The 27664-nt window shown below is 43.3% G+C and overlaps 1 protein-coding gene across 1 annotated transcript in view; it reads left to right on the top strand.

The window, feature by feature from the left end:
• Window positions 1-27664, top strand: part of PRKCE (protein kinase C epsilon) — a 563878-nt gene that overhangs the window by 391868 nt on the left and 144346 nt on the right. The window contains exons 5-7 of the mRNA XM_060247704.1: window positions 5320-5405; window positions 10655-10784; window positions 19781-19923. Of these exons, the coding sequence (XP_060103687.1) occupies window positions 5320-5405; window positions 10655-10784; window positions 19781-19923 (359 nt within the window). The remainder of the gene's footprint in view (window positions 1-5319; window positions 5406-10654; window positions 10785-19780; window positions 19924-27664) is intronic.

The raw sequence follows: 27664 nt of genomic DNA on the forward strand, positions 1-27664 counted from the left end.
ACCACCCCGAACAATTTAGTGTCATCTGCAAACCATTACTTTGTTTGTTAACCATGCAGGCCTTTTCTTATACCTGTTTGTGCCTTTCCTAACTTGTGGTATATATTTTAAATGAGCTTCTAGGATTGTAGTTTTAAATAGCCTCCAAGCTTCCCCAAGGGTTTTGACTGTATTTACCTTTCTTTTCAGTTTCCTCTTCACATGCCTCCTCATCTCAGAGAATTTACCCCTTTTAAAGTTAAACGTGTTGTCCTGGTCTTTTGGGGCAACTCTCTATTTTTACAAATGGTGAAATCAATAACATTATGGTCATTGCTTCCAAGAGGTGCGATCACTTTTACATCTCTCACCAAGTCTTGGGCAGTACTTAGGACCAAATCCAGGCTCACTCCACCCCTGATAGGTTCTGTGACCATCTGCTCCATAACACAGTCATTGAAAGTATCTAGAAACTCAATCTCTTCCTCTCGACCTGAACACATATTGACCCAATCAATCTGCGGGTAGTTAAAATCACCTATTACGACACAGTTTTTACGTTTAACCACTATCTTTAATCCTTCCATCATATTATAATCATCCTCTATCTTTTGATTTGGTGGGCGATAACAAACTCCCATAGTTAAATCTCCTTTTGGGCCCTCTATTTCAACCCAAAGCATTTCTATAAGGGAATCTTTGACCTCAGTCTTACTGGACTGTATACCCTCTCTGATATACAGAGCCACCCCACCTCCAACCCTTCCCTCCCTATCCTTCCGATATAACTTATATCCAGGAATCACTGTGTCCCACTGGTTCTCCTCATTCCACCAAGTTTCTGAAATTCCCACAATGTCTATGTTTTCCCCCAACACTAAACATTCCAACTCACCAATTTTATTTGTATACAAACATCTATAATTTCCCAGGCAAGTTAGGCCCGCAACCTTCCTCCTGCTGTCTCGAGACTTTGGCAGGCAGCCCATACTGTTTGTCACCATCTCAGTGGACAACTCTGATCCATTACCAGGTAGAAAAGTAACAGCTAACCCTTCATCTCTTTGAGATGAGTCCTCCCGAACCAGAGACATTTCATCTCCTGTCGGCTTTCCCCCAAGATTTAGTTTAAAAACTGCTCTGCCATCTTTTTGGTTTTAAGCGCCAGCAGCTTGGTTCCATCTGGGGACAAGTGGAGACCTTCTCTTTTGTACAGCTCCCGCTTGTTCCAGAAACCATCCCAGTGCCTAACGAACTTAAACCCTTTCTCCCTACACCATCGTCTCATCTACACATTGAGACTTCTAATTTGTGCCTGTCTCTTCAGCCCTGCACGTAGAACAGCTAGCACTTCTGAGAAGGCTACCTTGGAGGTCCTGGCCTTAAGTCTCCTGCCTAGCAGCCTAAATTTTTCCTCCAGGACTTCACGACTGCATTTCCCCACATCATTGGTGCCAACATGCACCACGACCACTGGCTTCTCCCCAGCCCTGTCTATCAGCCTATCTACAACACACGTAATGTCTGCTACCTTCGCACCAGGCAGGCAAGTCACCATACGGTCAGTACGCGGTTTTGCCACCCAGCTGTTTACTTGCCTAAGGATCGAATCACCAACTACCAAGACCCGCCCCCCTGCCCAGGGATGGTTCCTTGGCGTGAAAGGATACTCGCTCAACAAATGAAGAAGAGGTCCTTACTAAGGGCTCACTCCCCTTATCCTCAGCCCGATACCCTGTTCCCTCTCGACCCTCATGCTCCCTGGCAGCAACGGGGCTGCCACGTTCAGAGTGGGGCTCATCTAATACGTCTCTGAGAGTCTTCTCCGAGTGCCTAACTGACTGTCTTTGCTTCACCAGGTCAGTCACCTCGGCCTCAAGGGTATGAACTCATTCCCTGAGGACCAGGAGCTCCTTGCATCGAGCATACACCCAAGACTTCTGTTCTGTGGGCAGATAGTCATACATGTGGCACTCAGTGCAAAACACTGGAAAGCCCCCACCCCCCTGCTGGCATTCTATCTTCATGATAGCTTTTTTCAAAAATATACAGTCCCCTTTTAAATCCTGTTTGTTTATGTGGCTCTCCTTCTGGAGGGTCCACTTACCTTATTGGGAACACAAGGAAATAGGGATCTGGGTTCCTGGTCCTTACAGAGCCCCCAGGCTAAGAGCCACAGACCAAGAGCCCTTTAGCTCTCATCCTTCGGCTCGCACCAAAGGCTCGCGCATCTGGCAAGGCGCAGCTTAATAATACAAAGAGGGTGAGGAACACAGCCACTCCTTATCAATCAGCAACAATCACCTTCAAACCAAACAAACAGCAGTTCCCCAGCAACCACAAACTCAGAATGTTCAGCAATCACACAGTCGCACAAACTCAGAAATTCTCAGCAACTTCCCCAGCTGCTTAGAAAGCCAAACCTCACCCTTATAGCACTTCTCTGCTCTCTCTCAGAGCTCTCATTAAATCCTTCCAGTTTTTATTACTTTGAAAAAAGTTTAGTATTATTGATTCAACAATGATATGACTCTTTAAAATCTAATAATAAACTTTCAGCTTCAATATTCTTCTCCACACACTACCCAAAACCTAACCAGTCTAAGCCAAACAAAACAGTATATAGTCAAGCAAGAAACAAAAAGCTCATCACCCACAGGCACAAAGATGTATATATGCTGCATATAAAGGGATGTACAAACAACGTAACAACTGAATACCCTGAAAATTTTGAAAACTGTGTATAGTTATAAGATACTGTGAAAATAGAGAACATTGGTGTATTTTACATGGGAGCTGGGTTGCATATAAAAGGATGGCAAGTGCAAATGGATGGATTAGGCAAAAAAGACAAATTTGCAGTGCTTTAACTCCCACTTCGGTCTTGCTGTGAGTGAAAGCCAGTTCATGTAGCTAAGGAGCTGCTTTACAATTCACCATTTGGAGGATGTTATATAGTGAATCATGATGTCTCTGATTTTCACTGTGATACCATAGCCTCCTCCAAACCCTGCCTTGAGGTGGTGAAATTAAGTCAGAGATTATGCAAAATGAATACTTTGATAAATCTGTATCATGGTAGGATTAGGATCCTGGCCAGTTGATCCATTGTGTTATTTAGCTTCATCATATATTGCCAAGTCTTTGATGAAATCCAGAATACCTTTGCAAAAGGAGCAGTTGACCATTTTTGTTACATTATAAGGGTCATCTGATAGCAACAGCAAAAATAGCAAACCATGGCCCTGCAGGAGACAGGGTTGTTCTCCTGCACCCTTCATGTACAGCAGGTTCCTCCCTCCCTGCAATTCATTGCTAAAAGCATCTACCCTGTTCCTCCAAATCGAGTCACGTGGCCTAGGTTTTCCTCATGGCCATATGTTGTAACTTCAGGCATCTCTGAACAGGAACATAGGGCACCATGAAGTAGACACATGGGCTGCTATAACTGTGAAATCAGGGGTGGCCTAGGGCACCAGGAGGGTGGGGGCGCAAAATTGGGCTCCCCCCTCCTAGTTTGCCTTTCTCCCCAGCCCCACTCCGCTACCGCTGCCTGCCGCCGCCAGCCCCTCCATTCTCTTTCCTTCCTTCGCCTCCCCTGTGGCTCCATGCCTCCCCCCTCCCCACTGCATCTCCACGCCCCCTCCCTGCACCTCCTCCTTCTCCCTCCCTTGGGACCCTTTCCCACCCCCACCCCCCGTGCCAATTTCAACGCTGGAACCGACTCTAGCGCCACGTTCCAGCTCTCTAAAGCCCCCCCTCCCTGGCCAAACACTGGAATCATGGCTAAAACTGCACCGCTGGGCCAGGGCGCGCTCACCATCCCTCAGGAAGAGCGCCCTGAAAGGGCGACCCCTGCTGCCACTGACTCCTTCACACTGCAAATGCAATGGATTCTATGGTGCTCTAAACATCTGGGTCCTTGTAACCTATTTCACACAGGGGTCTTTAAATTGGCACGGGGGGGTGGGAAAGGGTCCAAAGGGAGGGAGGAGGAGGAGGAGCAGTGGGGAGGTGTGGAGGGGCACAGAGGCGCGGCAGGGAGGGGGGAGGTGCAGAGGCTCCAGGCAGCGAGTCTGCCTAAGGCTCCATGGGGCATTGGGCCTCCCCTGTGTGAAATAGGTTACAAGAACCCATATGTTTAGAGCACCATAGAATCCATTGCATTTACAGTGTGAAGGGAGGACTTCTATGTGTACTGGTATGATGCTTTCTAAAGCATTCTGGGAAAGACTGACCATAAAATTTCTGAAGGCCAGACTGTATATGCCAACTACACATTCATGTGTTCTGTCACTGTCATAGGAAATGGAGTGTGATGGTCTGGTTTAAAGAACAGAAGGTGTGCATGGCTGCGGAATGGAGAACCAACCTTCAACTCAAGGTCCACAGCCTGTCTTGCTAAGCTCTTTTCTCCCAGCCAGGGCTCATATACCATGAGCTAAGTCTGGCTGAGAGAAAAGAACTTGGGGAGATAAACTGTAGGGGAGAAAGGTATAGGATGGACAATAGTTCAGCTTTTCTCACTTGCATGTTCCCTTTCTCCCCCTCTCCCCCGGAATCAGAACCTACCTTCTTACCACTTTTCACAGCAGACACAATGATTGATCCTACCTGTTTTTGGCCCTAAGAGACATTGTTTTTGTAATAAATGGGGAACAAATTTGAAAGATCTCATAGAATAATAGAATCATAGGGTTGGAAGGAACTTCCAGGGTCATCTAGTCTAACCCTCTACACAATGCAGGAAACTCACAAATACCTCCCCTCCCCCCAATGCACACCCAGTGACACCTGCTCCCAGTGACATCTCCTGAAATGGCCAGAGAAGAATACGGTTGACTGAGCCACACTTTTGGACTGGCTTGATATTTATCTATTTGTTAAGAGCAACCTGCTTTTGTACTGATTAGTGCACTGTGTTAACACTGTTTGTAGTATTACTTGTTAGTAGAATTTTTCCTTGTTTGAGTGGTCTTTGTTATTTTACATATTGTTCTCAATTACAGATGTCATATACTTTAGAGTGTTGTTAAGTATTTAAGTCATTTGTTACCTTGGGGCTTTTCTTGTATTTTACAGCCACGTAATTACCCCAGGTCTCCTTTGTTTGTTGAGTGCTTTTAACAAGAGCATTTGATAACCTCCTTTAAAGACCAACAGTGTATTGGCTCAGGTCAGGTACTCCAATTCTGGCCCATGGTACATGCTTCAATCTTTCAGATCTGGGGAAAATCCTCCAGAGCTTCCCTTTGGTTTAAATTCAGTCTTCCACTCTTGGGAAAAAAATGAAAAAGTCTTTGTGAAAACTTGGGCTGTCACAGTTTCTCTTGTTTACAGTTTGCACTTGCGTAGTCCACAAGCGATGCCATGAGCTTATAATAACGAAATGTGCTGGCCTGAAGAAACAGGAAGCCCACGATGAGGTAAATATTTATGAAAGAAATGGTTGAGATAAAAGGAAGTTGGAATTTGGGGAGGGGGGGGGTAGGATTAAGTTACTGCCTCTTCCCCTGTTCGTTACAAGACAAAAAAAAATAGTGTTTCTTTGATCCTTCCAATCTCTGCCTAGTACCACATTCTCTTTTCATAATAGATTGTCATGATGGTTCTGATTGTATGGGAATTACTTGAGTCTGTGAGAAAGGAAGACTATAAATAAATACTTTTTAAAAAAATAGCTAAACCTGGTATGGTAAATCAGCAGCAAGATAAGATCTGGATTCTGAGGATAAAATTAGGCTGTGGTCTCCAGGGTCTCAGGTAGAGAACTCTCATGTGACCTGTCACCTGGCCCTTTTATATGGAGATGCTGGGGATTGAACCAGGAACATTCTGCATGCAAAGCAGAGGTGCTTCCACTGAGCCTCAGCTCCCCCCACCCCCCATCCTAGAGTTCATTTTACAGTATCCCATTCCAGAGTATCCCATTTCAGATTATTGCCTGTCTATAATGGCTGAGTTCCCAGTAGAGGTAATAAACCTGAATCTGTCTGTGCCACTTTGGGCTGCAGCCAAGGACTCATCTGATAGAATTTCCCCATATGCAAAAAATTCTTCCCACAAAACAAACAAAAAACCCTTCAGTTCAGGGAGATACAGTCTATCATAGCCAGTTGATGCCCCTGTTAGTTTTATGTGTGCAGGAATCTTTTTCTTTTTAACGACATGAGTGCTCACCTAAAATTTGAACTACAGTGGTACAATCCGCATGCCAGGCTGCTGATTTTCAGCAGGAAAATGTTGCAAGGAGGTGGAAATGAAGTAGCCCCTCTCCTTCTGTGCTCTCACAGGACTACAAATAACACATAGTTCTGAACTGCCAGTTAGGCTGAAATGACTGCCCTTCAAGAAGAGGTCTTTATAGTGCCTTCATAAAATGTGCAGAAATTTTGTCAACCCTGAATGGGAAGGGTATAGACGCTATAAGTATCAACCCTGAGTAACAGATGTTCAGACTGTTCTAGGCTGCATGATCTAGGCCATGGTACATGGATGGCATTGTGGAAAGAGCCCTCTTGGAAGGTGTGTAGGACAGTCTGCAGGTACAGGTGGGCCATTCTTGTAAGAATACACTATGCAGGTCTCTGAGCAGATTCTAAATCTGTGCACTGAATCCCAGATAGATACAAAAAAAAAATGAAGTAATATTCATTTTTTTTTAATTATCTTTAGTGTTTCTTCAGTGGTGTTCTATATTATATAAAAATTGTTTTCTGAATTTCCACTTTGAAGGGAATTCACAGTTTGTAGGGTTAAACCAGCAGAGCTCATGTAAAACGATAGTAGAGTTTTTAAAAAAAGCTTTGCAAACTGGGCAGAATGGATAGGAATGTCAGTATAACACCCACATGCCATACCATCATAACAATCTTATTTTGGATGAAGGCTGTACTGTCATCCTCTGCATCATCCCCTAAATCTTGCAAGCCAACACTTGTGATCTCTTGTGCCAGATAATGATTTACCAGCTTGTGCCATGTAGAGATATGGGAGTTCTTGCGTTGATTTACATTCTTGGGCTCCAGACTGTGGAAAGCTTTAAGGCATTTCTGAGCTGGTACTCTCATTGTTCAGGCAGTTTGAGGCTCCTGGAAAAAAGCCAGTGATGGGAGGATGGTGAGGAAAAAATACTTCATATCTCCTTCTGCAGAGGGCACTTTTTTAAACAACCAGTTGGTTATTTATTTTGCAAATGTAATTCAGCTAGTATAATGGCTTTAGAACTATATTTAAACTGAGGGATCCTTGAAAACTTACAAGGAGTCAGTGAAAAGATCCATAATTCCAGACAAAAGTTCCCTGAAAGACAATTTGCCCACCACTGCTCCTTCAGCGTACAACCATAGGGGGAAGTGTCAAGTGTTTTCTAGAATGTATTCTCAGGTCACATGGAACATGGCACAGTGATGTGCAACAGGTCTTCCCGTGGAAAGTTCTCTGCAATATGCTGTGACAGATCTCATGGGGTTCTTGACAGGCAGATGAATGTGGCAGATACTGTACTTGAAGAATAACAAGATTCAAGTCCTGTGGCACCTTGAAGACCAACAAGATTTCCAGGGTGTAAGCTCTTGAGAGTCAAAGCTCCCTTTACTGGTTCCTTGGGAATCTCACTGAACTTCAAGGTGCTACTGGACCAACTTGCTCTTCTACTGCAGACCAACATGGATACCCACCTAAAACGATCCTTGGAGAATGAAAGTTTGAACACTACTAAGTTAAGCCAAATCATGTTGTTCCAAGCCCCCAGTCACTTGACTAAGCATATAGTTCTAAATGATGCTTCAGGGCTCCAGTGTTGAACTCATTTGTTATGAGAGCCGGATCTGACATAAATGAGACCTCGTTATGACCATGTGTGTCATAAAATGTAACAGCAGGTAGCAGAGATAACTTTATACAGAACACAAACTCAATTAAAGATTTTTTTTTAAAAAAAAACTTTAAATAAAACATACTTAAAAGATTAGCACTCTTGCAATGTTTTATTTACATTTCTGATAATTGACGGAGGCAAGTGAGAGGGAGATGGAAGCAGACTTGCTTGCAGGCCTGATAGAAGCCCTCCAGGGGCCTGATTCGACCCCCAGGTTGCATGTTTGATACCCCTGCTCTAAGCTGTGCATGTGAGCAGCCATTCATTAATGCAGAAAACTCTGATCAACAGCAATCTGGAGCTGTGCAGGATTTTGCACCACCCATTGCTCATTTTAAGATTACAGCAGTGATATTCTGTTTAGGATGTGAACTGCTCCATTCATGGGGGGGACAGAATTAGAGGGAACACTGGCTACCACTGGGATTATTTTGTAATAATCTTGTCTGCTAAGTGTGTTGGTTGTACAATACTCCTGTTTTTAAACAAACAAACAGAGGTGCAGGACTCAAGCTAGCTAGGGAGCCACACCCTATAATCCAAAAAACTGCTCTAACACAGAGATTATGTTAAACAGTTCTAAGTAAGATACAAGCAGTAGACTTTTTTATTGTACAGTTTTTCTTGGACTGTATCACTGCAGGGGAAGGATTGAATATTTGAAATGTTTTCCCACAGGTAACATAACTCCCTAAATGCAGAAAAGGACCATACCAGAAACCCAGGTTCTAGGATAACTTTTGCCTTGTTGTGGTGGTGCAACAATAAAGAAGAATTTTTCTGCTAATTCCCCTTCTGCCCTGTCCATCATTAGGACTGTTCCATGACTGATTCCAGACCTGGTGCTTTGAGAGGATTATTTCTTTAGGGTTATAGTTTTGGATTGGTGTTGCTGGGGGGGAATTGCTCTTTGCAGGGTAAAAGTGTATTTATGACTGGCATTTATGACTGGCTTCATTGTTATTTTATGTTTACAATTGTAAGCTGCCTTGAGCCTGTTGTTTTGAGGAAAAACAGAATACAAATATTTTTAATAAAATAATACTCTTCCAAAGACTGAAGATTGCATAAGTAATTTGCATGAAGGCTTGCCTCCCCTTACTTTTTAAAATGTACATTAAAAAAATTGTATAAGCCATTCCAAGCTTTAGAGAAGTACAACAGGATTCAAATAAAATACATTTAGGGTTAGGGGTTTTTTTCCCAGATAGGAAAGAATGACAACCATTATGTCCTATGTGAGAAAATTAAGGGATGCACCATTGAGATGGGGACAAAATTTGTTCCCTACTATCCCTGAAGAATCAAGCCTATTCTAAGAGAGCCAGTTTGGTGTACTGGTTAAGTGCGTGGACTCTTATCTGGGAGAAGCGGGTTTGATTCCCCACATCTCCACTTGCACCTGCTGGAATGGCCTTGGGTTAGCCATCGCTCTGACAGAGGTTGTTCTTGAAAGGGCAGCTGCTGTGATAGCCCTCTCAGCCCCACCCACCTCACAGGGTGTCTGTTGTGGGGGGAGAAGATATGAACATAAGAACATAAGAACATAAGAGAAGCCATGTTGGATCAGGCCAACGGCCCATCAAGTCCAACACTCTGTGTCACACAGTGGCAAAAAATGTTATATACACACATACACTGTGGCTAATAGCCACTGATGGACCTGTGCTCCATATTTTTATCTAAACCCCTCTTGAAGGTGGCTATACTTGTGGCCGCCACCACCTCCTGTGGCAGTGAATTCCACATGTTAATCACCCTTTGGGTGAAGAAGTACTTCCTTTTATCCGTCTTAACCTGTCTGCTCAGCAATTTCATCGAATGCCCACGAGTTCTTGTATTGTGAGAAAGGGAGAAAAGTACTTCTTTCTCTACTTTCTCCATTCCATGCATTATCTTGTAAACCTCTATCATGTCACCCCGCAGTCGACGTTTCTCCAAGCTAAAGAGTCCCAAGCGTTTCAACCTTTCTTCATAGGGAAAATCTCCTCTCTATCCCCGGGCCAAAAGAAGCCCGCTTGAAAGTCACCCAAGATAGGGCTTTCTCCGTTATGGCCCCCACTTGGTAGAATCAGCTGCCGGAAGAGGTGAGGGCCCTGCAGGATTTGGCTCAATTCCGCAGGGCCTGTAAGACAACCCTCTTCCGGCTAGCTTACACCTAGCTGGGATGGAAACCTGACGTAACTGGCCAGCCATCTGTTCACATAAATGACATGTTATTGGTTTTAAGCTGCATTGTTTTTATGAATTGAAATGTATTGGTTTTAATGTTTAAATGTCAAGTATTTAATTGTTTTATACTTAAATTGTTAAATTGTTAATGGTTGGAAGCCGCCCTGAGCCACTTGTGGGAAGGGCGGGATACAAATCCCGAATAAATAAATAAATAAATAAATAAATAAATAAATAAATAAATAAATAAAAGTGCTCCAGCCCTTTAATCATTCTAGTTGCCCTAGTTGGGAGATTGTAAGCCGCTCTGAGTCTCTGATTCAGGGAGAAGGGCAGGGTATAAATCTGCAATTCTTCTTCTTCTTCTTCTTCTTCTTCTTCTTCTTCTTCTTCTTCTTCTTCTTCTTCTTCTTCTTCTTCTTCTTCTTCTTCTTCTTCTTCTTCTTCTTCTTCTAAGATTCACAGCCCCATCCTTGGTTCAGTTTCTTGCTCATACCAGAGTGTGATGAAACTGTTTGCAGCTTGCTTTTTATATGCACAGGTGCTTAATAGCTTATTGGGCTGGACCCAACCTAGATAGCAGTGTGGTTTTAATTGTGCTATACTGTGTTGCTTTTTTCCTAGGTGGGTTCCCAGCGCTTCAGCGTCAACATGCCTCATAAGTTCAGCATCCACAATTACAAAGTGCCCACTTTCTGTGACCACTGTGGTTCATTGCTCTGGGGTCTTCTGAGACAAGGTTTACAATGCAAAGGTAAGAGCATACTCTCTTTTTCAGAGCTTGTTTTTCCTCTCTGGTCAAGGCAAAATGAAATTTCCTTCTGTTAGGATTTTTTGTTTTGTTTTGTGCCTTAAGCAGAAGCCAACTTACAGCAACCCCATAGGGTTTTCAATGCAAGAGACATACAGAGGTGGTTTGTCATGGCCTGGCTCTGCCTAGCAACCCTGGTGTTTCTTAATGGTCTCTCAACCTTGCTTAGCTTCTGAGATCTGGCAAGATCAGGCTTGTCTGGGCTATCCAGGTCAGGGCCTTTCTACTAGTACAACACAATAAATGCAGTTCTGGAACAATATGGAACCCCACCCCCCCAATCAGATAAAGGTATAACATCTAATCCAATTAAGCTCACTGGATCCAACAAACCACAAGTCTCCTCCTTTCCAGTGTAGCCCCTTCTGTTCCACTCAGAAGCCATTCCTGAACACTGGGTAATCTCTGTCCACAATAGTGCGATGTAAGCGATGGGTTAAAACAGGAAAGGGGGAACTGGCAGAAATCCCACACCCTGTGCATAAGCCATCCTTTTTCTCATGCAAAGACAAGTAAAAATCAAGAACTTGGGACTTAAGTATGCTTAACTGGTGGATTGCGGTTGAAGTTTTGAACAAAACTGCCGTGAGGCAACGAACAAGTTACGGCCTTAACCACTAGTTTAACCACCAGTGAAACATGCTTCTTGAGTGTATTGCCAAAAGAAATCCAGGTTCAGTCTCGAGCACCTCCAGTTAAAGTGGATCTGTGTTAGCAGCTAAATGTTAGATGTGCCAGATTAAACCACTTTACCCTTGAATTCTCAGCTTCATGAACTCTAATGCTACCTACCATTTGATATACCCTGCCTATTCATAATTTACATTGTAGTTAGAATTTCAGTTATTTATTTGTGGTTCATTTTTAAACCCATCTTTCTGGTTTATAATCTCTGAACAGAAATCAATAGGCAAATATGATTTACAATTTTTTTATTATATTGACCCTTTCAGTAAACCTGTTATAGGGCACTGTTGTTCCCATTTTACAGTTGGGGAAATGAGTCTACACACAGTAAGCACATAACATGCATAGACTTTTAAGTGAGATCTTCCACATCCAAATTCACTTCTACATCCACTGGGTTATACCAAGCCAAACATCTAACCATTTCAAGCATCTACATTTCATATAAAAAGGTAAAGGTAGTCCCCTGTGTAAGCACTAGTCGTTTTTGACTCTGGAGTGACGTTGCTTTCACAACGTTTTCATGGCAGACTTTTTATGGGGTGGTTTGCCATTGCCTTCCCCAGTCATCTACACTTTCCCCCCAGCAAGCTGGGTACTCATTTTACAGACCTTGGAAGGATGGAAGGCTGAGTCAACCTGGAGCTGGCTACCTGAACCAGCTTCCGCTGGGATGGAACTCAGGTCGTGAGCAGAGGGCTCCGACTGCAGTACTGCAGCTTTACCACTCTGCATCACGGGGCTCTTACTTACTTCATATAGTTCCCAATATAACTGTACCCTAAGCTTTGTTTCATTACTCCAGGGCTGCAACATTATTTTGAATTCTAAGTGCCAGCCACTACTTGGTAGCGATGCCAGCATCATATATTTGGGACCAGCTCTGCAGAAAACTGGGTAAAATTCAAAATCCTGGCTGTTGGTGTCAAATTTCTCAGAGTCACAATAACCAGGCTTGTGGCATTTTTAGCAATTAGAACTCAAATTGAACAAAGTAGCTGGTTCCTTGTAGTTGGCCATCTTTTTTGCATAGGATGGCAATTGTCTGAAAACAGCAGTATACCATTGTCTATAATTCTCTCATTCCTTTTATAGTGTTTTTTTCTGTCTTCCATTTTACATAATGCAGTATGAGGAAGACTTTTGAGGAGGAGACCTGTGTGGGGTGAAAGGGGCTGCTTAAGTGTTTCATTTTGAAGCATTACCCTACTGAAAACTGCTATGCTGAAGCTCTCTTTTTCTGGGGGGAAACTGAGTATTTTCCCAAGAGACCCCAAAACAGCTTTATGCGTGTGGCAGTGTTCCCTCTAAGCTGAGTTAGCATGAGCTAACTCACAGATTTTTAGCCTCCAGCTCACACATTTTTGTCTTAGCTCAGGAAGGATGATCCCAGAGCACACTAATTTTATGCAGTAGATCAGAACTTTATTGCCAGTAGCTCACAATTTTAATGCCAGTAGGTCACAAAGTAGAAATTTTGCTCACACGACTCTGCAGTTTAGAGGGATCACTGGTGTGTGGTGTGTTCAGTAGAAAATGAGGAGAGGGAAAAGTGCTAAAAAAAGGGCTTCCCTCACTCTTTAGCCCAACTGGCTGCTCTAGTGCTGTGTTCTGTAAAAGGAAAAAAGAAAGAAAAGGCCATTTATAAAAAGAATCATAGAATGTCACATAACATGTGGTTCTGCTCTGAAATAGCAACCATGTGGAAAAACTAAAAAGTTACTAAATCTGAGTAATGGACCTGTACATTCCTTTTTAATATCAGAAAGAACAGGATAAATTGAGGCTGTAGGCAACAGCTGCTGCCATCCACGTTGGCTTTTTCAGTTCTTGGCAGTACCATAGTGACACCTCCCTATCTCCTTATGTTCAGTTAATTAGGTCGCTTGTAATTTCCCCCCATTTTGATTTATGATGCTTTGAGAATGTGCAAAGTTGTACCATTGTGGGCAGTCACAGAGTTCAAAGTAAGTTCTGTTTTATTCATTTTTTTATTAGAATGTACACCCCCCCAACACGACTCAAATGTGGCCAAAATCTTCTTAACAGAACGTGTGATGAACTTGGGACCTTCTGTGGGCACACAGCCACTGAGGCTCTCCCCAATAACAAAGCGTTTCCTATTGTCAAATAAGAACACATTGAACTAAAGCTGTTATTGGACCATCTAACCAAGTATTATCTGCTTTCCAGCAAGTCTCCAAGACTTTGGACTAAGGTTTATCCAACCTTGCTACATGAAACTGGAGCTATCAGGGGCTTGACTTGGAACTTTCAGCATGCAGAGCATGTGTTCTACCAACAAAATGTTGCCCTTCTCAGTTAGGCAGCCCCAAGCATATACATTAGCAGCACTAAATGGCACATTTTAAAAACAACTGCATAATAATAATAACAACAACAACAATAGTACTAAGTTGGACAGTAAACCTAAGTGGGCAGCTTGACTGGGGAATGATACATTAGTTTTGGCTCTAAATTTACTGCATATGTATTTTCCAGGAACAATCTGCTGTAAGATGAAGCATAGCAGCCTGCCCACTTTTGCTAATTCTGCTCTGCCCTTTACACAACATTCCCAATACCTCAGTCACTCTGTTGAGTCAGGTGAGAAATATTATCAGAGGAATTGCAGGGCTTTGGTTAGCTAATATTTCTGAAGCCTTCCTTTAAAATGTAACTGTATATAATGCTGCATCTACAAAAAAAGATCACCATAATGGAGGAGGTTGAAGAGACACTACTCAATGGAGGGGCAGAGCAGGACCAGGAGAAGGGAAAAAAAGGACTTGAGGGCAAGGTGGAGATTTTTGAATGGCCTGGTATGGTCTGACTACTCCGTTTAATTATGAAATGTTATTTCACTCAGGAAAAGATTCTGTGTTGGATCCTATCAGCTTTTCTGCTAGCTGGCAAGGTGAGGAGGGGGGCAAAAAAAGAGTATCATGGGAACAGACCCTCAGGAACAAAAGCCCTGCAGGATGGAGGCTGCAGTGGAAAGGAGGAATGAGTGGGATACAGTGAGTAATCTGTAAACCTTCTCTTTGACCAACACTATAGGCTTAAATGATTTTAGTAGTTATCTCCTGGATGTCCCAGTCTTATCAGATCTTGGAAGCTAAGCAGGGTTAGTAGTTCAGTTCAGTTCAGTTCAGTTCAGTTTAGTTTAGTTGGCTTCTAGGCCTCCCTCCCCCACAAGCAGATGCAAGGTGGGTTAAAGCAACAATAAATACATACTTTAACATTTAAACTTGGATGGGAGACTGCCAAGGAAGACCAGGGTTCCCATTCAGAGACAGGCAATGGCAAACCATCTCTGTTAATCTCTTGCCTTGAAAACCCTATGGGGTTGCCATGTGGGCTGTAACTTGATGGCAGTTTCAACTACCCATTGTCTCCACCTTCCTGTGTATATTGGGAGCTGTAATTCTAGCAGTTTTGTAAGGCCAGGCTATTTCATTGGACCTTAACTGAATACAGGACTGTGTTGGCTGGTCAGCAGCCATGTTGGCTCACCTGTTTTTTGTGGTATTTAAATTTTCAGTTTGGTTTTAGTCACTAATGAGAGAAAGGGAGGTTTGAAAAAATTATTCAAATAATGGAAGAAAGGAGTTATCCAGCACAGCTCAGCAGATGGTAGGTCATGTTTCAGAACTCAAGATCTGAGTGGTAGGAGGAAGTTACATTCTGCAGGACCCGGGAGAGCTCCCCTTGAGACCTGTCACTAGGCAACTCTGAATTGCTATAAAGAGCACCTAAATAGCCAAGCAGTTGGTAGGAATGTAAAGGGTCAGAATCTTAACTTTATCCACACTCTGAAGCTTTGCTGCATATTCAAGTGTCCATTTGGTCTTTTCCTAAAGGAGTTTCCAGGGTGTGAAGTTCTTTGACTGTCTGGTAAAGCTACAGATTTGTATCTGAGCCCCTGTCTTATTTAGTTACATAAAGGTAAGGTAGTCCCCTGTGCAAGCATCAATTATTTTCGACTCTGGGGTGACGTTGCTTTCACAACTGACTTTTACGAGGTGGTTTCATAGCAGATTTTTTACGGGGTGGTTTGCCATTGCCTTCCCCAGTCTTCCATACTTTCTCCCCAGCAAGCTGGGTACTCATTTTACCGACCTCGGAAGGATGGAAGGCTGAGTCAACCTGGAGCCGGCTACCTGAACCAGCTTTCGCTAAGATCGAACTCAGGTCAATGAGCAGAGGGTTCCGACTGCCGTACTGCAGCTTTACCACTCTGCGCCATGGGGCTCTCTATTTAGTTATATACCTTACAGTATTTATGACCTGCCTTTCTCACTGAGAAATGGATTATATGGTATACAACAATCAAATAGCCTAATAGCATGAAATAGCTAATAAACTACAGTAGAACCACAGCAAAGAGCATCAGACGTGATGCAGAGAATGGAATTACAGAATTAGAATACAATGCAGTAAGAGCAGCACAGATAGCATAAAAGCTTACATGAGCATCAAGAACCACAGAGTGCTCTCCCTCAGACTGTATTCTGGGCCAGATTCAGGCTTACACTGTCAGAGAGAAAGACTCCTATTGAACTGTAGTGTACATGATGCCTTTCATTCAGCATCAAGACCACAAAAGATGCTGGAAGATCCATGGAATTCTATCAAATTTTTCCTGGGTAATTTTGCATCTGTGGAGGATCTTCATTCAGGAAAGGTTTTACTTTTTCCTTCAATATTGTATTTTCAACCTCATGGCAACCCCCCAGAGATTGTTTTTTCTCACTGGGGGAAACATGCAAGGCAAACTATCTCTGGGGGGGTGGCACTTCAGGAAAGTAACGGATTTGAATCAGTTCCTCACAACAGCTACTAAAAATATCATCATGTTTCAAGGAATTTCAGTCCTCACTCAGTCATGAAAACTCTCTGGGTGACCTTGAGCCAAGCTAGCCAGCCAGCCAGCCTCTCTCTCTCAGTCTAATCTACCTCATAGAGTAGCTAAAATGGAAAATAAATGATGTGATAAGCTGCTTTATCAGCACCTGGTAAAAAGAACAAGTTGGCTAATTAAAAACTTGTTTCAGAACTGCGTGGGGGGTGGGGGTGGGAAATGTTGCTTGAGAGAATGGTGGCAAATCAACTCCCAGGTTTCCTGAATGACACATCTGCTCTTGACCCCTTTCCCTCAGGCTTCAGGCCTAACTGTAGTAGAGAGACAGCATCAGTTATGTTGGTATATAATCTCTGTTTACTAATGGAAAGAGGTTGTATAGCCCTGGCTATTAGACACCACACGCAAAGAGAAGCTTTGTATTCAAAAGCAGTCTACCTCTGAATACTAAATATGTGTGGAGGAACAAAATCGTTGGTGACAGCTGCCACTTTCATATCTCACTTGTAAGTGTCCAAGAGGCCTTGGACTGGCCATTGTAGCAAACAAAAGATAATATTTGCTAGACCCTTAAGGTGATTCATCAGGACTCTTCCTACATTCTGTGTTGTGTAGGAGTAGCTGTATTGATGCTAATAGGCATGAGAAGACAAACTAAAAAGCTGATAATTTTTCTCTTTAAAAGATAAGGAATGAACACAGTGGATGTTATCTGGGTTTATTATCACTTTCCTAAAATTGACTGAGGCAATAATCTTGAAGCCAGCCTTATTTTCAGCAAATATATTCTCCCCCTGAGATACACAGCAAGGAGTATGCTTCCAATTCGTTACTCATTTGTGGATTTTTCCCACAAGAGGGCACTCTAATATAAGGCATTATACTAGTGCAACTGGGCCATCAGCAAGCAAGCAGGTGAATATTGAATGCTCTTATACGCAGTGCTTTCAGTTTAAAATATTTTTAATTTACAAAAATAAAATATGCAGCCATTTAAAATATAAATGGAAAGTAGCTTGAGATGATGGGTTGCCATCCCCCAGGTCACGACAGGGGTTCCCCCAGTTGAACATATGAACATATGAAGCTGCCTTATATTGAATCAGACCTTTGGTCCATCAAAGTCAGTATTGTCTTCTCAGACTGGCAGTGGCTCTCCAGGGTCTCAAGCTGAGGCTTTTCACACCTATTTGCCTGGACCCTTTTTTGGAGATGCCAGGGATTGAACCTGGGACCTTCTGCTTACCAAGCAGATGCTCTACCACTGAGCCACCGTCCCTCCCCTTTGGGGACTCCAATCAACCAGCTGGCTGCTGGGGGAAAGCCCTGCCCCCAAGCCAGACCGCTGGTGGCCATCCCTATCCCTCCCCACCTGAAAGATTTAAAGGGCCTTTCGGCTGATCAGCAGGGGACACATTTATTTATTTATTTATTTATTTATTTATTTATTTATTTATTTATTTATTTATTTAATGATTTCTATCCCACCCTTCCCAGCAAGTGGCTCAGGGCGGCTCACAGCACAAAGTTCCACATAACTACAATTTAAGCATAAAACAATTAGATAATTAATACATTTAAAATTTTAAAACATTTAAGACATTTAAACCATTTAAATATTTAAGACATTAGGGACAGCAACCTCTATTATAACTACACCTGGTTTCTTGTCCCCACTGATGCCCCACTGATCAACTGGATCAACTGGAGGGCCCACTGATCAACTGGAGGGCCCTTTAAATATTGCAGGAGGGAGGGAGAGGGGCAGGTGACCCCCCACACACACACACACTTCTTCCCCAAAGCACTTAAAGGATTCCTTTAAATGCTTTGGGGAAACAGTGGAGAGTGGTGCACACCTGCATTCCAAGCCTCAAACTTTGCAGCTTGGAGTGTACCCCACCCACTTCTCCCCCAAAGCATTTAAAGGGATCCTTTAAGTGCTTTGGGGGAGATGTGGGGGGCAGTGTATGTCTGCACTCTAAGCCTCAAATGTCATTGCTTGGCATGCACATGCACATGGATCCCTCCTCACTTCTTTCACAAAGTATTTAAAAGGATCTTTTAAGTGCTTTGAGGAAAAAGCAGGGGACGGCATGAGCCTACAATTCAAGCCACTAATTTGTGGCTTGGAGGGCAGTGCCGGTCCCCAATATGATGACCTGGCATCCCTAGATGTGGAATGGTACAGCATGGCCTGATCTCATCAGATCTTGCAAGCTAAACAGAATTGGTACTTGGATGGGAAACCGCCAAGAAAGACTTTGCAGAATAAGGCATTGACAAGCCACCTGTGCTTAATAATTTGCCTCGAAAACCCTGTGGGGTTCCCATAAATTCACTGTGATTTGATGGCAGATTACATATACACATACACAAAAGTGAAGCTTAATGATTTGTTGTTTCCCTTAAACACACACACACACACACAAGACACAAAGAGAGAAACCATAGCACCCTAAAATATCTGTCGAGCAAAAGCTGTATTTTCACAAACTCATTTTCACTTTGTATTTGTCACATGAAAATTGTGCATTGTTAGATTAATAGTTTTAGTTTGGATCTGTATCACATAAAGTCTCTAGCCTGATTGGAATCTTTTCCCTTTTTGCAGTTCCTTGGGGAAATTTCAAATTCTCAGTGCTTGTTTGTGGCCTTTTCCCACCTGCCTAATCTCGTCATAAAGTAGTTATGAGAGAATGCTTATCTTTCAAAGTTTGTATAGCTCTTACTTCTCCCTGGATTCAGAGGCATGTCATGGAATTGGCACCAATTTTCCCTACTTGTCCAAGCAGCCTGCCAGCCTTGCTGCCATATCAACATTTGAGACTTCCCTAGTGAGTCATTGGGATAGTGAAAGCCTCATGTGCTGTTAGCATTTGAGTTTAGCCATCATGAAGCAAGAAGGCTGGGAAGGGGGTTTAAACCAAGAGTTAAAAGGTGGTGCCCTCAGTCTCATTCCAACTCTGTTCTGTTCTAGTCCTTTCCCCAAGATTCCTATTGATCCAGCTGCTGGTGTTCTTTCTACTTTCATTCAGATGTTTCCAATTGACTCTGGAGCACATTAAAGAGACTGGGCAGAAGTTGTGCAGATGCTCTCAGAAATGACAGGTGTGTTTTGCTGCCCACACATGATGAAGCAGCCTAGATCGTCCTTGATCTGATCCAGGACAGCAGCATTACATGCTGAGAGCACGACATGAACTGGTCAGAAATTCAGCTCAGTTTTCTTCATACTGCAGTCATTTTCTCATTACAGGGCATGTTGCTGTCCTTCAAGACTGGGATTTATATACAGTAAAAGGTAGAGATTGATATTGATATATGAAGATAATTTAATCTAATTTAACCCTGGTCTTTCCTTCCCTCCCTTTGCTTTAAATTACAGTTTGCAAGATGAATGTACATAGACGCTGTGAATCAAATGTGGCACCAAACTGTGGAGTAGATGCTCGAGGGATAGCTAAAGTTCTCACAGACCTGGGCATCACTCCAGAGAAGATCACTAACAGTGGACAAAGAAGGAAGAAGGTAACCTACGATGTGAGCTTAAATGAAAGCTACTGGATGTTGGCATCATACAAAAAACTGTAGCACCACTTCACATAATACCCTGCTGAATAGGGAATATCAAGATCCCTTTACTTGTAGTGGGTGCCAAAGGGTGATTAACATATGGAATTCACTGCCACAGGAGGTGGTGATGGCTGCCAGCATGGACAGCTTCAAGAGGGGATGGGATAAATTTATGGAGCAGAGGTCCGTCAGTGGCTATTAGCCACAGCATATTAATGGAACTCTGTCTGGGGCAGTGATGCTCTGTATTCTTGGAGCTTGTGGGGGGCAACAGTGGGAGGGCTTCTAGTGTCCTGGCCCCACTGGTGGACCTCCTGAAGGTGTCTGTTTTTTTGGCTACTGCGTGACAGAGTGTTGGACTGGATAGGTGATTGGTCTGATCCAACATGGCTTCTCTTATGTTATTATGCCTCTGCCCCTCCCTGTGCCTGCTCAGGCATTTTTAATAGAGAAGTAGTAGATAACATTTTCTAGCTAGCGGCACAGGACAAGGAGGTCCTTGTGGAAAGGGGGCACAGTCGGGCAGTGGTAAGTGCATTCTGGAGCATGACCTGCTTTTCTGTACAGTATTTAGCTGGAGGAGTTTTGATTTGGTAATGTTTTCTTTATATTTTCTTATTTTTTTCTTTATGTTTTTCTTCTTTATATGTAAATCAATCCATACAAAATTGGAAATAACCTAAGAGTGCAGTTCATGCAGAGAGAACTTACTGGTTTTGGTTAACTGCTCTGAGACATGTATCTTGTATGTGTAACCGAATATGTCTTTGCCAGTTGCATCTAATGGAATGGATTTTAGTTTATAAAAGCCTATGCTAGGATAAACATTTCTTTTTGTTTAAAGTGCCACAAGATTCCTGAACATGCAGAGCTGCCTTGTCCGATCAGTCAGATCACTTGTCCCTCTAGCCTGCTGCTGTCTACTCTGACTTTCAGTGGCTCTCCATGGTTTCAGGCAAGGATAATTCCATAGTCCATCTACCTGAGATCTCTTTAACTGGATTGGAACCTGGGCTCTTCAGTGCATAATGCATGTGTTCTCTGCCTGAATTAATACTCAGCCTCTGGTGGTTTAGCTGCTGCCAGTCTCCTTGATTATACAGAGAGCATACTTATGCTCTAGAACTAATATAGCGATTGAACACACTAATAGTATTATGACTCCTTCACATTTCTACTTTGTACTTTTTGTACATCAGAATATGAGCTAGAAGAAACCCTGAAAACACTTAGACTGATTTGACCTCAGTAATGGAAGACTTTATTATTTTTCAGTTGTCAGAAGGAATCACTTTTGCCAGGAAGCCATGTAAACATTAAAGCTGCTGGTTTGAAGTCCCCTTGTGGGAACACATGGGAACATAAATATTTTTATCTCGTTGAAAAATTGGCACAAGCTCATTTCTTGCCAGATGTGCTACTTTCCCCTCAGTGATATGACAAATGGACATGAACTGAAGCAACATTCTTCAAAAAGAGAATTGGATTCAGCCGCTGTTTGTAAAGTCACTTTACAGAAGCTGATCGCTTGCATATTGGAATAAAAATAATAAACCATCTAATATTTTTCTGATGTTCCAGAATTATACATAATTTTCTTTTATATCAATATATTTGAGCAACCAGAGATTTTCAGTAATTGACATTTTTTACAAGTAATTCCAAAAGGTAATTTATCTTGTTATGTTATTGGTCCGGTTATCCAGTTGCATAATTTTGCATTGATGTACCAGGATTTATGATATCTAAAAAGGCCATGCTAGTGAGTTATCCCCAATTCTACATCCATTCTCTATATCACTACTCATGTGAATCTAAACGTCAATATAGTTCAGCCCAGAGATTCTTCCATAGAACTCTTTCCCTAGTCAATGTTTTTGACATTTGAATGATTCTGAAAGATACTGTAGCAGGTTGTATTGAATAAGTGTAACTTCTGGCTGAGTTGTCCTAGTTAAGTATAGGAGGATTTTGTAAGCCACCTTGGGAAGGTAACCTGGTGAGTTGGCACAGATATTTTGCAATAAATACCTCACCTTGTATTTCAGGGGCAGCTACAGACTTGTGTGTGTGGACTTAGGCAAATTTCTGTCTCCTCATTCCATTTTCCATCTGCTAAAGGAGAAAACTAATTATGAGGAGAAGATATTTAAGACAATATTGCTGTCTGCTCTGCAGTGTAAGATTGAAGGTGGTCTGTCTCTGGATTATTTTCCCTTCTAAATTCAGAGGAACTTCAAAATATATATTTAATATGTTGTTGGGGACATCCTGTTCACCAGAACTCAGACTATAGACCTTTTAAATGGATACTTTTACATCATGATAACAGCTTCAGTGTGCTGTGGCTCCATGCCACTGTGGTGACATGTGTAGGCAAGAACCATGTAGACAAGCAGGTCACCTAATGAATAATAATGTACTGAGTTCCTGAGTTGTATAAGCAGAGTAGCATGGTGCTACTCTGAGGCACATCTCAGAGTTCCTGAGTTGTATAAGCAGAGTAGCATGGTGCTACTCTGAGGCACATCTCAGAGAGGCCTGAGAGGAACAGAACAGAGCAGAGCAGCTCTGATAAGCTGAGACAGCTGGAGAAGTTGCTAAGAATTTCTGCGTTTTGAAAGACTTCATTCTGAGGCTTGGGTGACTGCTGAAAAGGCTGAGTTGTGATAGCTGGGGAACTGCTGTACGTTTGGGTGAGTGGGCTAAAGGTGAAAGTGATTGATTGATTGAGAGTAATTGTTGATGATTGCTTAGGAGTGGTCTGCTCCACCCTCTTTGCATTTTAAGCTGCGCCTTGCCAAAGGCTGAGCACATCTCAGAGAGGCCTGAGAGGAACAGAACAGAGCAGAGCAGCTCTGATAAGCTGAGACAGCTGGAGAAGTTGCTAAGAATTTCTGCGTTTTGAAAGACTTCATTCTGAGGCTTGGGTGACTGCTGAAAAGGCTGAGTTGTGATAGCTGGGGAACTGCTGTACGTTTGGGTGAGTGGGCTAAAGGTGAAAGTGATTGATTGATTGATGGATTGAGAGTAATTGTTGATGATTGCTTAGGAGTGGTCTGCTCCACCCTCTTTGCATTTTAAGCTGCGCCTTGCCAAAGGCGCGAGCCTTTGGCGCGAGCTAAAGGGCTCTTGGCCTGTGGCTCTTTGCCTGGGGGCTTCCTAAGGACCAGGAACCCAGATCCCTGATTTCCTTGTTCTCCCAATAAGGTAAGTTGACCTTCCAGAAGGGGAGCCACGTAAACAACAGCATTTAAAGAGGACTGTATATTTAATATATATATCATGAAGGTAGAATGCCAGCAGCGGTGTGGGGGCTTTCCAGTGTTTTGCACTGAGTGTCACATGTATGACTATCTGCCCACAGGACAGAAGTCTTGGGTGTGTGCTCGATGCAAGGAGCTCCTGGTCCTCAGGGAACGAGTTCGTACCCTTGAGGCCGAGGTGACTGCCCTGGAGAAGCAGAGACGGTCAGTTAGGCAATTGGGGAAGACTCTTGGGGGCGTATTAGATGAGCCCCACTCTGAATGTGGCAGCCCCGTTGCTGCCAGAGAGCGTGAGGGTCTAGAGGGAACAGGGCACCTTGCTGAGGATAAGGGGAATGCGCCATCAGAAGGGACCTCTTCTTCGGTTGGTGAGCGGGTATCCTTTCGCGCCAAGGAACCATCCCTGGGCAGGGGGAGAGGGGGGGGGTCTTGGTAGTTGGTGATTCGATCCTTAGGCAAGTAGACAGCTGGGTGGCAAAACCGCGTATTGACCGTATGGTGACTTGCCTGCCTGGTGCGAAGGTAGCGGACATTACGCGTGTAGTAGATAGGCTGATAGACAGTGCTGGGGAGGAGCCTGTGGTCGTGGTGCATGTTGGCACCAACGATGTGGGGAAATGCAGTCGTGAGGTCCTGGAGGAGAAATTTAGGCTGCTAGGTGGGAGACTTAAGGCCAGGACCTCCAAGGTGGCCTTCTCGGAAGTGCTACCTGTTCCACGTGCAGGGCAGGAGAGACAGGCGCAAATTAGAAGTCTCAATGTGTGGATGAGACGATGGTGTAAGGAGGAAGGGTTTAAGTTTGTTAGGCACTGGGATGCTTTCTGGAACAAGCCGGAGCTGTACAAAAGAGACGGTCTCCACTTGTCTCCGGATGGAACCAGGCTGCTGGCGCTTAAAATCAAAAAGGTGGCAGAGCAGTTTTTAAACTAAATCTTGGGGGAAAGCCGACAGGAGATGGAATGTCTCTGGTTCGGGAGGACTCGTCTCAAAGAGATGAAGAGTTGGCTTCTATTTTTCTACCGAGTAACGGATCAGAGTTGTCCACTGTGATGGTGACAAACAGTATGGACTGTCTGCTAGAGTCTCGAGGCGGCAGGAGAGAGGTGGCGGGCCTAGCTTGCTTGGGAAATTATAAATGTTTGTATGCAAATGCTAGAAGTGTCCGAAGTAAAATTGGTGAATTGGAATGTTTAGTGTTGGGAGAAAACATAGACATTGTGGGAATTTCAGAAACTTGGTGGAATGAGGAGAATCAGTGGGACACGGTGATTCCTGGATATAAGTTATATCGGAAGGATAGGGAGGGAAGGGTTGGAGGTGGGGTGGCTCTGTATGTCAGAGAGGATATACGGTCCAGTAAGACTGAGGTCAGAGAATTAGATTCCCTTTTAGAAATGCTTTGGGTTGAAATAGAGGGCCCAAAAGGAAATTTAACTATGGGAGTTTGTTATCGCCCACCAAATGAAAAGAGAGAGGACGATTATAATATGATGGAGGGATTAAAGATAGCGGCTAAACGTAAAAACTGTGTCGTAATAGGTGATTTTAACTACCCGCAGATTGATTGGGTCAATATGTGTTCTGGTCGAGAGAGATTGAGTTTCTTGATGCTCTCAATGACTGTGCTATGGAGCAGATGGTCTCAGAACCTACCAGGGGTGGGGCGATCCTGGATCTGGTCCTAAGTAATGCCCAAGACTTGGTGAGAGACGTAAAAGTGATTGCGCCGCTTGGGAACAGTGACCATAATGTTATTGATTTCACCATTTGTATAAATAGGGAGTTGCCCAAAAAGACCGCCACAACCACATTTAACTTTAAAAGGGGTAAATTCTCTGAGATGAGGAGGCATGTGAGGAGGAAACTGAAAGGAAAGGTAAATACGGTCAAAACCCTTGGGGAAGCTTGGAGACTATTTAAAACTATAATCCTAGAAGCTCAGATAAAATACATACCACAAGTTAGGAAAGGCACAAACAGGTATAAGAAGAGGCCAGCATGGTTAACAAACAAAGTAATGGAAGCTGTAAAAGGTAAGAAGGACTCCTTTAAGCGGTGGAAAACCAGTCCAAGTGAGATTAATAAAAGGGAACACAGGCAGTGGCAAATCAAATGCAAGACTGTGATCAGGCAGGCAAAAAGGGACTATGAGGAGCATATTGCAAAAAACATGAAGACCAACAATAAAAATTTCTTCAAATATATTAGAAGTAGGAAACCAGCCAGGGAAGCAGTGGGGCCCTTGGATGACCATGGGGTAAAAGGATTACTGAAGGAGGATGGGGAAATGGCTGAGAAGCTGAATGCATTTTTTGCCTCCGTCTTCACCGTGGAAGATGAGAAGTGTTTGCCCGCCCCAGAACCACTAATATTGGAAGGGGTGTTGAAAGACCTGAGTCAGATTGAGGTGACAAAAGAGGAGGTCCTACAACTGATAGACAAATTAAAAACTAATAAGTCACCGGGTCCGGATGGCATACATCCGAGAGTTCTGAAAGAACTCAAAGTTGAACTTGTGGATCTTCTAACAAAAATCTGTAATCTTTCATTGAAATCTGCCTCCGTTCCTGAGGACTGGAAGGTAGCAAATGTCACCCCCATCTTTAAAAAGGGTTCCAGAGGAGATCCGGGGAATTACAGGCCAGTCAGTCTGACTTCAATACCGGGAAAGTTGGTAGAAACCATTATCAAGGACAGAATGAGTAGGCACATTGATGAACACGGGTTATTGAGGAAGACTCAGCATGGGTTCTGCAAGGGAAGATCTTGCCTCACTAACCTGTTACATTTCTTTGAGGGGGTGAACAAACATGTGGACAAAGGAGACCCGATAGATGTTGTTTACCTTGACTTCCAGAAAGCTTTTGATAAAGTTCCTCATCAAAGGCTCCTTAGAAAGCTTGAGAGTCATGGAGTAAAAGGACAGGTCCTCTTGTGGATCAAAAACTGGCTGAGTAATAGGAAGCAGAGAGTGAGTATAAATGGGCAGTCTTCGCAGTGGAGGACGGTAAGCAGTGGGGTGCCGCAGGGCTCGGTACTGGGTCCCATGCTCTTTAACTTGTTCATAAATGATTTAGAGTTGGGAGTGAGCAGTGAAGTGGCCAAATTTGCGGATGACACTAAATTGTTCAGGGTGGTGAGAACCAGAGAGGATTGTGAGGAACTCCAAAGGGATCTGTTGAGGCTGGGTGAGTGGGCGTCAACGTGGCAGATGCGGTTCAATGTGGCCAAGTGCAAAGTAATGCACATTGGGGCCAAGAATCCCAGCTACAAATACAAGTTGATGGGGTGTGAACTGGCAGAGACAGACCAAGAGAGAGATCTTGGGGTCATGGTAGATAATTCACTGAAAATGTCAAGACAGTGTGCGTTTGCAATAAAAAAGGCCAACGCCATGCTGGGAATTATTAGGAAGGGAATTGAAAACAAATCAGCCAGTATCATAATGCCTCTGTATAAATCGATGGTGCGGTCTCATTTGGAGTACTGTGTGCAGTTCTGGTCGCCGCACCTCAAAAAGGATATTATAGCATTGGAGAAAGTTCAGAAAAGGGCAACTAAAATGATTAAAGGGCTGGAACACCTTCCCTATGAAGAAAGGTTGAAACGCTTAGGGCTCTTTAGCTTGGAGAAACGTCGACTGAGGGGTGACATGATAGAAGTTTACAAGATAATGCATGGGATGGAGAAAGTAGAGAAAGAAGTACTTTTCTCCCTTTCTCACAATACAAGAACTCGTGGGCATTCGATGAAATTGCTGAGCAGACAGGTTAAAACGGATAAAAGGAAGTACTTCTTCACCCAAAGGGTGATTAACATGTGGAATTCACTGCCACAGGAGGTGGTGGCGTCCACAAGCATAGCCACCTTCAAGAAGGGGTTAGATAAAAATATGGAGCAGAGGTCCATCAGTGGCTATTAGCCACAGTGTGTGTGTGTGTGTGTGTGTGTATATATATATATATATATATATATATATATATATATATATATATATATATATATATATATATATATTTGGCCGCTGTGTGACACAGAATGTTGGACTGGATGGGCCATTGGCCTGATCTAACATGGCTTCTCTTATGTTCTTATGCCATGTGCTGCAGCCACAAAAATAAAAGCAATAGAAGTAATATGCTTAGTCCACACACAAAACCCAAGCTACTAATTCAGTACTAATAATAAGACTACAGTAAAGAGTCTGAACTTTGCAGCCCAAGATCAAAATCCACTGGGAACCTGTTCTACACAAAGTCCCAGCAAAAAGAATGGGGAGTGAAGAGTCCTTCAGTGCTCCTTTGCCCCTTCCATGTATTTTGGTTAATCTTCTATAGTAGATATTTCTGAATGGTGAAGCAGGGAAGAGGAGAGCCAGATCTGTGCATTTGTACATCAACTTATGACTGACTAGAAGCATGAGTAATTTT

The sequence above is a fragment of the Heteronotia binoei genome, chromosome 1 (assembly GCF_032191835.1).
Source record: "Heteronotia binoei isolate CCM8104 ecotype False Entrance Well chromosome 1, APGP_CSIRO_Hbin_v1, whole genome shotgun sequence".
Lineage (NCBI taxonomy): Eukaryota > Metazoa > Chordata > Lepidosauria > Squamata > Gekkonidae > Heteronotia > Heteronotia binoei.